General features: G+C 42.6%; 1 protein-coding gene across 1 annotated transcript in view; it reads right to left on the bottom strand.

Annotated features, from left to right (window-relative positions):
• Positions 1-9,700, bottom strand: part of VPS4B (vacuolar protein sorting 4 homolog B) — a 31,572-nt gene extending 21,872 nt beyond the window's left edge. Inside the window, exon 1 of the mRNA XM_030868124.2 lies at positions 9,420-9,700. Coding sequence (XP_030723984.1) covers positions 9,420-9,446 — 27 coding nt within the window. The 5' untranslated portion in view covers positions 9,447-9,700. The remainder of the gene's footprint in view (positions 1-9,419) is intronic.
• Positions 9,701-13,941: the final 4,241 nt, after the last annotated feature.

Here is a 13,941-nt window from a genome sequence, read left to right on the forward strand (position 1 = left end):
CTCATTGCTGTGGCCTCTCCCGTGCGGAGCACAGGCTCCAGATGCGCAGGCTCAGCGGCCATGGCTCACGGGCCCAGCCGCTCCGATGTGGGATCTTCCCAGACCGGGGCACGAACCCGCATCCCCTGCATCAGCAGGCGGACTCTCAACCACTGCGCCACCAGGGAAGCCCCAAGATAGGCTTTTAAAGAAATGGTTCCAGAGCAAATGAACATCCATAAGCCAAAAAAAAAAAAAAGAGGAAGAACGCCTCAAACTAAACCTTGTACTCTGTACAAAAACTAACTTGAAATGGATCACAGACTTAAATATAAAATGCAGGGCTTCCCTGGTGGCGCAGTGGTTGAGAGTCCACCTGCCGATGCAGGGGACGAGGGTTCGTGCCCCGGTCCAGGAAGATCCCACATGCGGCGGAGCGGCTAGGCCCATGAGCCATGGCCACTGAGCCTGTGCGTCTGGAGCCTGTGCTCCGCAACGGGAGAGGCCACAACAGTGAGAGGCCTGCGTATCACACACACACACACAAAAGTAAAACTATAAAATCCTTAGAAAAAACAAAGAGTATCTTCACCATCTAGGGCTAGGCAAAGGGTTCTTAGACTTGACACCAAAAGCACAATATATAAAAAGAAAAAATAAAAACAGTATATTGGCATAAAAAAGACACATAGATCAATGGAACAGAAGAAAGAGCCCAGGAATAAACCAACACATATGTTCTCAATTAATTTACCATAAAGGAGCAAAGAATGTATGATGGGGAAAGTACAGTCTCTTCAATAAATGATGCTGGGAAAACTGGACAGCCAAATGCAGAAGAATGAAAATGAATACTATGTTATACAATACACAAAAATAACTCAAAATGGAGTAAAGATTTGAACATAAGACCTGAAACCATAAAACTCCTAGAAGAAAACGCAGATGATAAGCTCCTTGACGTTGGTCTTGGTGATATTTTTTTGGATTTGATGCCACAAAGGCAACAAAAGCAAAAATAAGTGTGACTACATCAAACAAAAAAGCTTCTGCACAGCAAAGGAAATAATCAACAGAATGAAAGGTAACCTACTGAATGGGAGAAAATACTTGCAAATCATATATATCTGATAAGGGGTTAATATCAAAAAATATAAAATACTCATACAAATCAAGAGCAAAAACCAAAACAATTTGATCAAAAAATGGGCAGTGGATCTGAATAAACATTTTTCCAAAGAAGACACACAGATGGCCAACAGGTACGTGAAAAGGTCCTCAACATCATTAATCATCAGGGAAATGCAGATCAAAACAACAATGCGTTATCACCTCACACCCATCAGAATGGCTATTATCAAAGAGACAAGAAATAAAAGGTGTTGGTGAGGATGTAGAGAACAGGGAACTCTAGTGTACTGTTGATGGAAGTATAAGTTGGTGCAGTTACTATGGAAAATAGTATGGAGGTTCCTCAAAAAATTAAAAACAGAACTATCATATGATCCAGCAATTCCACTCCTAGGTATTTATCTGAAGAAAATGAAAATATTAGCTTGAAAAGATATGTGCACCCCCATGTTCACTGCAGCATTATTTACAACAGGCAAGATATGGAAACACCTAAGTGTCCACCAAAGGATGACTGGATGAAGAAAAAATATATATATCAAATATTATTCAGCCATAAAAAAGGAAATCTTGCCATTTGCAAAAACATGGATGGAACCTGAGGGCATTATGCTAAGTAAAATAAGTCAGACCAAGAAAGACAAATATCATATGATCTTACTTATATGGGGAATCTAAAAAAAAAACCCCCAAAAACAAAAAATGAGCTCACAGACAGAGAACAGACTGGTGGTTGCCACAGGTGGGGGGGTGGGCGAAACAGGTGAAGGGGGTCCAAAGGTACAAACTTCCAGCATAAAGTAAATCAGTCATGGGGATGTCATGTGTAGCATGGTGACTATAATTAATAATACTCTCTTACGTATTTTTGAAAGTTGTCACAAGAAAAATATTTTGTAACTATGTATGGTGACAGATGTTAACCAGATGTACTGCGGTGATCACCTCACAATATAAACAAATATCGAACCATGCTGCACACCTGAAACTAATATAACATTATATATCAATTACACCTCAAAGGAAAAAAAAATGATAAATTGGACCTCATCAAACTTAAAAATTTTGGGTCTGTAAAACAGCCTGTTAAAAGGATGAAAAGACAAGCCAAAGAGTGGGAGAAATGTTTGCAAACCACATGTTTGGGAAAGGACTAGTACTTAGAATACAGAAAGAACTCTCAAAAATCAAGTTTAAAAACAACTGAAGTAGAAAATAAGCTAAAGACATAAATAGACATTTCACCAAAAAGGATATACAGATGGCAAATTAGCACATGAAAAGATGTTCAACATCACTAGCCGTTAGGGAAATGCAAATTAAAACCACAGTGAGATATCACTAAACATGTATCAGAATGGCTAAAATAAAAAATAGTGACAATGCCAAACAGTGGTGAGGATACAGAGAACTGGATCACTTATACATTGCTGAGATGTAAAAAGGTACAGTCACTCTGGGAAACAGGTTTGTTTTTCTTACAAATCTAAACACGCAACCACCACATGAATCAGCAACTCCACTCCTGGGCATTTATCTCAGAGAAATAAAGACTACGTTCACATAAAAACTTGTACTTGAACATTCCAGATGCCCTTCATGGTTAAACCGTGGTACACCCAGACCAGGGAGTACTACTCAGTAACAAAAAAGAATGAACTACTGATATACGCAACTTGGATGAATCTTGAGGGAATTAAGCTAGGTGAAAAGAACCAATCCCAAAAGGTTACATACTGCATGATTCCATTCACATAACCTCAAATGACAAAACCAGAGGTGAAGAGCTGTTTAGCATTGTCAGGAGACAGGAATGCGGGGGGAAGAGAAAGGGAAGTAACTGTGGCTATAAAAGGGCAACGAGAGGGATCCTCTGGGAGAGAACTCTTCTGTATCATGACTACGGCGGGGGGATACAGGAATTAACTCGACGGAACTCTGTGTGCACAGACACACACACACACACACACTTAAGACTGGGGAAATCTGAGTAAGACAGTAGAATATATCAATGTCAACATCCGGGTTGTGATACTGTACTATATAGTTTTACAAGATGCTGCCGTTGGGGACAACTGGGTGAAGGGTACACAGGCTCTCTCTGTATTATTTCTCCCAACTGCGTGTGAATCTACAATCATCTCAAAATAAAATTTTCATTAAGAAAACTATCTTTAATATTTTAAAATATGCACACACATACAAATTAAGAACAAGCATGATTACTGAAACATTCCACCTGTATTAATTTAGGTAGTAAAACTATTCAACAGAAATAAGAGCCAGTAGAAAAAAATAATCATGGCTACGCTATATTAAAAATAAGCATACAATTAAGATAAGAAATTATACAAATAATCCAAAAACTAATCATATGTTGAAAATATTGTATTTTGAAGCAGTTGCTCATGGACTGCATAGAGATGGGATAAATGGGAGGAAGAGGCCTTCCCTCTGCTGTGGCAGGAGGGAAGAAAAATAAATGGTGTGTCTCAGAACTGATAAAATGTAGCAGTACATGTTTGACAGTTCAAATAGCCTGAACTTGGAGCTAAATTTCCAAGTTTGGTAAACTCAGCAGGATATAAAGGGTGGAGTCACAGCACCTGGTCAACCGGTGGTTTGGTGTACCTGGTCTAATAAAAATGTATCCAGAAGGCTCAGAGGCTAAGTCATGTAGCAGAAGTAAGTTCTTCCTTTTTCTGGCTATAGTTTCCTTCTTATGCTATTTTCAATTGCTGTGCCTGCCACTCACCTCTTCAGCTATGCATTCCCCTCATTTGCTGTCAGCCCTCTTTTAGGAACCAAAATGACATTTGTTAAAACTCATACAGTCAGTATTTAAAAATCTAGCTCCAAATACGGTACCAATCACTTTAAAGCAGCCTTTCTCTGATGATGGATGCATCTGTATTTGCACTGTCCAATACGGGAGCATATGGCTTTTGAAACTTTTGGCTAATGTGACTGAAGAGTTTTAAGTTTTATTTAAGTAAAATTTAAATTTAAATTGCCACATGTGGCTACCATACTGGACAGCACATGTTAAACCTTTAATCGAAGATGATGATTGGAGGATATGCATCTGTTTTTCCCCTGATGAATGCTCCACTTCACCCTTGTTTCTGTTAGCATTTTTCATTTGAAACAAAATTAACCATGTCTTGCATGGTTTGGGAGTGCCAATTATTCTTTCAGAATATAACCCTGACCGTCTCCATCGCTACCACCCTAGCTCAATCCACTATCACATCTGTCAAACCTACCGCCTAGCCTCCTCGAAGCGGTCAGCCTGCTTCCACAGTTGATACGGAAGTCCACACAGCACCAGTGAAGGGCACCCTTTGATGGCTTCCCATTGCGAACAATAAATCCCAAATGCTGGGTCATGATCTACCTGGGCCCTGGCTCTGTCTGGGTCTCACCTGAAACCCTCTAGTCCTCCTTCACTCAGGCAGCCTGTGGACTAGGACCCCTCTGCCCACAACACTCTTCCCTGCTCTTTCCCCAGATGGATGCACAAGGGTCTCATTTTCAGTCACAGTTCACATGCCAAGTCCTCAGAGAGGCCCTCCCTCCTCTCCTATTTCAAAGGCTGCACCCCATCCCTGATCTCAGCCCTCCCCTCACCCTGCACTTCTATCCCATTGCTGTGTTTATCATTGTTCCCCTGCATACTCACTTACTGGCCATCTCCTTTAGTATACAGGGAAGCTTCACAAGGAAGGGGACTTGCACTGCAGGCATGCAAACAGCCCTCCTTCAGCTAGCCCTGACACTAAAACCCCCTTCAGCTTGGTTCTGCTTCTCTGCTACCTTCAGAACCCAAACCTCACCAGCGCAGTCTCTACTCTTTCCAGTTCCTTTTTTTCTCCTTACCCTTCAGCTGCCAATCTGGGCTTCTGTCCCTTACCTTATCAATAAATCTGCTCATATCAAGGTTCTCTGTGGTGCCAGATCCAAAGACCAGCTCTGCGTCCACCTCGATCTCTCGACAGTATTCTACAGCAGCATCACTTCCCTCTGGAGCGCTGCCCTCTGCCCGCTTTCCTCCCGCCGCTGACAGCTCCTGCTCAGTTTCCTTTGCTGACTCTCCTTCTTGAACCTGACGCTGAAGTATCAGGGCTCCTCAGGGCTCGGGCGTCCTTCTGTTTCCTCCCTCCCTATGTGAGCTGTTCTCAATGACTGAAGCTGATTATCTTCAGGCTGATGATTCCCAAATTTATTCAATTTTAAAACACGCCACTCTTCTGTTTAAAATCCTTCCAGTGGCTTGTTTCTGTGCATGTGGGTTTTGTTTTGTTTTGGCCTGTCCTCTCCCACTAGAATATAAGCTCCACGAGGACAGGAGTCATGCCTGTTGTACTGGCTTTTTTATAATCTGGAGGCTGGCACAAGACTGACTGAATCTCAGGGTCAGCCAGGATCCAGTCATTGATATGGAGGCACAAAGGCTGGGAACATCTGGGACTGTCCTTTTCAGATTAGGAGACCATGATGTGCCCACGCTAGAAAACCCTGGGAAACTGGGTAAATTCCAGACCCACCCATCTCAGGAGGAAAGCTGTCCCAGCCCCTGTCTTTCAAGGCTGATTCTTTCCCTGGTGCTCTGGAGCCCATTCCTACCTTCCTCCTCAGACATTCAGTCCCCTCGATTTTAACAGCTCAACTGTTCTCCCCAACCTAACCTTTCCCTTTTTGGGGGAGCATTCTTTAGCATAAAAATGTATGCAAGTCCTACCTTAGACTCATAGCTACAAAACACCAACAGAAACACACCAGCTCTCCCCAATTCTAAGGTTCCCATGTAGCTACCATCTTATTCAATACTTGCCTCTTCACCTCCACAGCAAAGCCCCAAAGAGAACCCGAAGTTCATCTCGGTTTCTTGATTCCTCCCACGGCAATGCTTCCTGCCCCTCGACTGCAAGATCTCTCACTTATCTAGTTATGGGTCACTAGGTGAGAACTTAGCCCTCGTAAGAGACACCTCACATGGCCTCCTTTGGCCATCAACGCACCATCCTCTCCAGGTTTGACTCTTGGCTATGTCACGATTCTTTTTCAGGCTTCCTTTTCTCTCTCCTTAAACGCTGATATTCCACTGGGTCTGTGCCTTGGTCCTTGTCTTTCCTCATTCTATAAACTTTCCAAGATGGCCACACCTCTGCTACTAACTCCCAAATCCTTATTCCCAGCCTAGCCTAAGTTTTATACATATGTACCCAGCTGCTCAATGGACAGTTCTACCTGACTGTCCCCACAAGCATTTCAAGCCCCTGAAGTTCAGGACCACCCTGGCTCCAAATGTGCCACCTCTTCTTGTAATCCCCACTGTCAAGCTGTGCCCTGTACACACACAATGGTTTCATTCTAAAACAAAAACGTGAGCTTACTGCCTTCTCTGACTCCCCTCTGACAGCAGGATGGGGACCAATCACCTATGTGCAGCACACACTGCTCCTTGTCATGTGGCTTAACTAGGCTTGACCCCTCACCTGGCACACTCCGTTCCCGTCACACCAAACTACAGGGACAACCCAGATGGCTCAGACTTCATACCTCCGTGTACAGCGTGCTCTCCACCTGGAATACCCTATCCCATTGTCCAACACTCAGCACAGTCACTGTGGTCTTCCAACTGCAAAGTCCTTCCCAGCACCCCCAGGAGGCCTAGCCTCTGCTTCCTCTAAATTTCCACTGCCTCTTGTACATCCTTCCAAAGGTCACAAAGTATCCTAGTAGTCCCTTTATGTCTGATGTTTTCACGTCAGAATATAAGCCCTTGGAAATCAAGGATGATACATTTCTTTTATGATTCCCCAACATGTAGCAAAATGCATGACATAGTAGACACTCAGAAAAGTAAATATTCAGGACTGCGTAAACTTTGAGTTCTATACACAATGAACTTGCAGTTTCTCCCGACCCTCTGCGAGGTTTATTACACTTCTAGACTGAGGCATATGTTGTTTTTCTCTGCTTGGAATGCATCCCACTTTCTTGTCCAAGAAGGCATGACTTCATAGTGAAAAAGCACAAACTTATAAGCAGATAGACCTGGATTCAAAACTAATCTTCAATACTAATTAGTCTTCAATACTAATTAACTGTATGTCTTTGGGCAAATCATAAACTTAATAAGCTTTTGTTTCTTATACTGTGAAACTGGAGTAATACCTTGAAGAGTTGTTTTGAGGACTAAATGAGATCACATCAAACACCAGGCAGAAAATTAGTGTCAGTACCTTTCACTCTTATCTAAGCTCACATCATCTTCTCTGCGGAACATTTCTCATTTATCCTTGAAGAGTTACACAAGCCCTTCCTTTCTGCCCTCTCACACTAACCTTTACTTCTATTAGAGCATTACTGCATTATTTTATTTTGATTTTTAGTTATCTGCATGCCTCCATTTGATTATAAGCATCTGGCTATGGGGATTTTGCCTTGTTCAGTGAGAAATCGATTCGTTAGTTGAATATTCTTCATCCAAATTTCCTACATTAGAAGGTGGAAAAGGTTGAATGAGAAAGCACATCTGTGACCCAACCACTGATAAAAGTATAACTCATTATCTCTCCCTCTGTTTAACACTATCAATTATGCCTTTAATATGGGTCAATCTCGAGCTGATTCACTGAAGAACATCCACAATCCAATCCAAATATGATGCAAAGGATTACAGAATGAAACTGCAAATGTTGCAAAATAAAAATGATCAGTAAATAGATGAAAATTATATTGTAGAATGCCCAAATCACATGCAAACTCTTGACAAATAAAAGTTGGTGTACTATGTATAAAACAGATGAGCAACAAGGATACATCGTATAGCACAGGAAATTACAGCCATTATCTTGTGTTAATTTTTAATGGAGTATAATCTGTAGAAATACTGAATCACTATGCTGTACACCTGAAACTATATTGTAAATCAATAAAACTTCAATAAAAACATTTTTTAAAGATGGTGGAATAAAACTATGCAGTTAACTGACAAACCAACAAGGATGAAAACAAGGCATTTCAAAAGAAATCACCTTTGATCCTCAAAGGAACAACAGTTTTATCAAATGACCAATACTTTTTCCAAGTCCATTTACCAAAAAAACCCCTTCTGAATGGGGCTACAAAAAACTAATATTAAGTGAAGATTGTTGCATCTTAGTTTAATGAAATCTTGTTGGAAAAAATACACATAAGTCAACACATGACTTATTCTTTATTCTAAGAAATAAGTCACGTTGCAATTATATTTTGTTAAAGACATAAAACATTTATTTTCATAATCTTTTGGGTTGATTTTCAAGATAAAAGTCCCAATCAAGTGCCCCACCTCCTTTTTGGTGAAAATTTGATCTCGATTTAAATCAGTCTACTTTCAGTGATTTTTCTTCAGGATCAATTATCCTGGGCTCAGTAGATCCTCTATTAATTATCCCAGGTGCCTATACCAGGCACTCAACAAAAGCCTTTTCAACTGCAAGATCAAGACAAAGATTCAATACAGGGATTCACGCTACTCTTTTGTCCCAAACTTGACTAGTGGACTGGAGCTCTCGAGGTTAAGTCATATTCTAAACTCCACTGAAGCCCCAGATCCATTCTAGGGATGGGAGACACTGTTTGAAAAATTTCTCATCTCCATGAATTCCATTCCACAGAGGTCTAGCAATTAAGTCTAAAGTATCAGGATTACATGCTTTATGTACAAAACACTGAACTCACTGCGGTAGGGGTGGGAAAGTGAAGTCACAAAGGAGTTTAAGAAAACTCCATGATCTTATTTATATACTATATTTTGGGAGCCATTAGCGTGCACCTGAACGTATAGCTCAATGAATTCACGGATTCCTCAGATTCTGAGACTGTGCTCACGTTTCTATTCACCTGACAGCTCGAAAAGAAAGGCTTTGCTACACCAGCTTGAGGAACTAGGAGAGAACTCGAATCACCCTATTTTCAACTGGTCCAGAGTAATGCACTGGATACATTATGTTCTTTCCTCTCTCCCTTACACTGACTGCAGCGTTCGTGCCTCTGTTCAAAGCTCTGCCCAGCTCGGTTCAAACTCGGCTGGTTTGAAAAGGAAAAACAAAAACAAAATCCTCAACAAAAGTCAGAAGTCCCACAAAGCCAGTGGGCTTGGGAAACCCCGGAAGCATGCGGAAAGCGTCCGATTCTCCCACCTGCCTCTGGGCCGGCGCGCCACCGCTTCCTCCCTCTTCCCCGCCCCCCACTTCCCACCCCACGCCCAGCGCCTCCCCTTGGCTTGGGCTCTCCAGGGGGCGGGAGGATGGCGATACCTGGAGGTTGCTCGAGGTGGATGCCATGGCGGAGATACGAGGCGGTTCCTCGAGGAGGAACGGGGGCAGAGGAAACCTACAGTGGCAACGTCGAGTCGAGCCCGGAGCTGCCCCAAACGTGCGCAGGCCGCTGGCTCTTGGACCTCAAGCGGCGGCCTCCTTTCCGGAACGTCTTCCAAAACAACACTGCGCTCCAAAAGCCAGCGGCCCCCCAAACCCTCACAAAACTTCCGCAACCCTGAGCCCCTCCGGGCTCTCGTCTGGCCTCTAGCCTCAGTACTTCCGCTTTCGTCATCACCACGCGCGCCACCCAGTCCCGAACTAAGCCAGCCGAGGCCTGGCGGAAGTCAGGCGCAGGCGTACTGCGGCTCCGGCCTAGGGGCAGGGAGACCGTTTGGGGTTGAGTGCTATACTCTTTTCTTCCTTTTACGGAAGTCTTATCCTTTGAGATGAGTTATTGTTTCTGGCTTCTTTCACTTGACGGAGAATGGAGAATGCTCTGTCAATTTTGTGAAAAATGTTATCCCGTCTCCAAGACCCGCTGGTTGGGGACTTTGGGTCCGTTACCATTTACTTCTGTGTAAAGTGGGGGTAATTAAAGTACCTACCTCAGGGTTGTGGAGAATGCTAGTGCTGCGCGGTTAGGCGCACTGCAGAGTGATAAGCGAACACTTCATCCCGCAAGCGTTTTCTCAATGGTTATTGTCATGGCTCTAGGAAGCCCCGAGAATTTCAATAAAAGTTATGTATGGCGCTGCCCTCAAGGAGCTTATGGCAGTCTGGTGGGGATGCAGGCTTCTGAACACAAGTCTTGTGAAACTGTTAGATCAGATATTATTTATTCCAGTTAACGTTACAGGGAAGGTTAATGGCTTGAGCAGGTGAGTGCTTTATGCGGGACCACAGATGTCAGGGATTAGTGGCAGAACTAAAAGAAGACCTTTTTCCAGCATTCTGTTGTTTGCAGGCACAGTCCTCTTTTTTTTCTTCCTTTCATAGTTTAGCTTCTCAAAGGAAAGCGAAATAGATGTTTAATCACTCCAACGTTTTACTTCCCTCTCATTCCCTAATTCTTTCCAAACATCTGGTGTCTCCTAAATAAAGAACTTCCCTCCCTCGCTTCTTACTTAGTATTGTCAAATACCCAGTTCTTGAAATCTCTTCCGGATAGTGTCCTAATGTCCTTCCTCTAACCTCTTCACTTTCTCCCCTTCTTACTCTTAAGGGCAGAATTTCCTCAAGAGTCTGACGTCCTCTTCTTTCTCACTACTCAAGCTCTGCTCATCTTATCCCCTTCCTGGGCTCCAGGTAGCGATAGAATAGAAATGGCTTCAAATTTAAATTTCTAGCCTGCTCTGTCCTCTGCCCAGCATTTATAGCTACCTCCCAGAGAGTTCCAAAAAACCATAGGGTTTTCCCACAAGAAAAATTCAACACGTTAAGAGCCATATTAATTATCTTAAACCCCAAACTTCCTTCTCTGATCTCTCCTTAGAATAATATATCACCAAATCTCCATCATGCAGGCTCAAAGCTAAAGCCCTCTCTCTGCCTGCGTCTATCAATTCTCCTTCCTACCCACTCTGTCCCCTTCCAGTTACTGATAAAATACTATAGGGACTCCAGCCCTTAGAATATCAGCACATAATAGACATTTAATAAATATTAAACTATTTAACTGAGCTGCTTAAAATAAGTCGCTGGTTCCTTAATGACTCTCAAGCTTGATTTTGCCTGAAGATACAACCAGATTCCAATTTACCTTTCAATTCAATCCCTAAATGTTTACTGAACACCCACTGAAGACAAGTCTACTGGGCATTAAGAACCTACAAAGATGAATAAGGTGTGGTCTTTGCCATTTAGGATTTTACAATTTAGTGGAAGGCAAGACATGTAATAGTGAAAAGAGAATTCATTTGAGTACCACAGTTGAGTACCACCATGTGCCAGGCTGTTTTAGGTGCTGGATATGAAGCAAAGAGTCAAAAATTCCTCTTTTATCACCAATACAGTAATAAGTCCTGTTGATACCATGTGCTCCCTGATATGCAATGAGGAGAGTGTCACCTGCGGTATTTTAAAAAATCTATAACCTCAGTCTCATCATGAGAAAGTACCATACAAATACAAATTGAGTTTTTTTTTTTAACTTCTACAAAATACCTAACCAGTGCACTTCAAAAATGTCAGAGTCATGAAAAAACAAGGAAAGACTAAGAAACTTGTCACAGGTTGCAGGAGACTGACAACTAAATGCAATATGGGATTCTGGACTGGATCCTGGAACAGAACAAGACAGTGGAAAAACTGATAAAATCTGAATAAAGTCTGTATTTTAGCTAATAGTATTATACCGATGCTAATTTCTTAGTTTTGATAAGTATACCATGGTTATTTAAGTTGTTAACAGTAGGAGATGTTGGGTGAAGCATATATGGGAATCCTCTATATCTTTGCAACTCTTTTGTAAATATTATTTTTAAATAAAATGCTTCCTTAAAAAGTCCTGTTCTTTGGGAGCTTACCTTCTAATGGAATAGAAACTTTTTACCTTTTACGTGTGTGAGATAAATAGAAAATATATATTGGTCTCTGTCCCTGGTTCCTGGCACAGAGCTCCTGAACCCTTGGAATTTCCTGGGTGATCGAAATGTCTTTTGTTCTAATGAGGTGATGCTGGGTGGGCTCCTGGATGAGGACTGATCACCATAAAGTCCAAGCCATGATTAGAAACTTGGAATTTTCAGCCCCCCCACCTCCATCCTCTTGAGAAGACAGAAGGGCTGAAAATGGAGTTAATGATCGATCATGCCTATGTGATGTGATGAATCCTCCATAAAAATCCCCTAAGTATGAGGTTCAGGGAGCTTCTGGGTTGGTGAACGTAGAGGTGCTGGGAGAGTGATGGGCTCCGAGAGGGCATGGAAACTCCTCGCCCCTTCCCAAATACCTCGCCCTATGCATCTCTTCTATCTGGATGTTCAACTGTATCCTTTATCATAACCTTTTATAATAAACCGGTAAGAGCAAGTAAAATGTTTTTCTGAGTTCTGTGAGCTGCTCTAGCAAATTAATTGAACCTGAGGAGGGGGTCATTGTAACCTCCGATCTATAGCCAGTTGGTCAGAAGCACAGGTAGCATCCCTGTCTTGTGACTGGCATCCGAGGACTGTGTGTGTGTGTGTGTGTGTGTGTGTGCGTGTGCGTGTGCGTGTGTGTGTGTGCGTGTGTGTGTGTGTGGCAGTCTTGTGGGACTGAGCCCTTAACTTGTGGGATCTGACACTCTCTCCAGGTAGATAATGTCAGAATTGAATCAAATTGCAAACCACCCACCTGGTGTCGCAGAGAATTGCTTGGTGTGAGGAAAAGCCTTCCAGTATTTGGTGATCAGAAGTATCAGAAGTGAAGTACAGCATGTGTAGGTAAAAAAGACAGGCAGGGAAGAAAGACCTAGCAGGGAAGAACTGAGTCATTCCAGTGTAACATGTTTAAATATGTAAGTGTAAAAATGTTATATTCTCTATGGTTTACAAAGTATTTTCACATATATTTTCTCATTTCCTAATTCTGTGAAGTAGATCTTAAATATCTCATTTTTACAGATGTGGAAACCAAGCCTGAGAGAGAGAGAATTTCCCCAATCCATGCAGCTCTTAAGTGGCAGAGCTGGAGTTTGAACCCAGGGAACCTGACTTGGGGTCCAGTATCAGAAGATGGACGGTGACAAGTGCTAGAACAGAGGCAGGACACACCGTGGTACCACAGAAGGGAGAATGCTGAATTTGGAAGGAGTGGTTAGGAATTTCTTAGGGAAGGTATCAGTTAAACTGACTCTTCAAATCTTAAAACTGATTTTGACAGAGGCTAGGCCATTTCAGGCAGAGGAAAAGCATGAATAAAGGCATGGAAGGGTGAAGTATATGACGTGTTTGAGGGATGGCTGGAATGTAGGGGAGCTGCGGGGAAGGAGTGACCGGAGAGGAAACTAAAATGGCACCCGTGGGCACTGCCAGGTGTTCAAGGCTTTGGAGATAAGGAGTCTGGACTTTGTTCTGTAGGGAGTAAGGATTCATTGAAAAGTTCCCCGCCCCCGCTTTGTCCCTCTTTCCCTCCCTGCCTAACTTTGTTCCTTTTAGAAGAAAGTAGCTAGTAGAGTCCTGACTTGGTCAGATAACAAGTTTCCCTTGCTCTCCGAAAGCAGAGTATTCCTGTGAAAGCTTCATAAGCCAACATGGCGTAAAGCAAAGAAACCATCACCTTAGGGCACATCTTGCTAACAGACACACAGAATAAATCGAGATAAAGCACAGGGGCTCACAGACACAGTTCAAAGCGATGGCTGCTCCATGCTGAGATGCTGAGTGTAGTTCCGGGGAAGGAGTTTGGCGGTGCCACTCTCCGTGGTGGTAACTCTGTAACTCACTGCGAAACAAACACTGAACTATATTTTTTCCTGATTTTTCCGTAAAAGCAAAAATCCTCTTCAGATTTCTTTCAGTTAGCAAAAACAAGTACTAAC

Source organism: Globicephala melas, chromosome 13 (assembly GCF_963455315.2).
Source record: "Globicephala melas chromosome 13, mGloMel1.2, whole genome shotgun sequence".
NCBI classification, from domain to species: Eukaryota; Metazoa; Chordata; class Mammalia; order Artiodactyla; family Delphinidae; genus Globicephala; species Globicephala melas.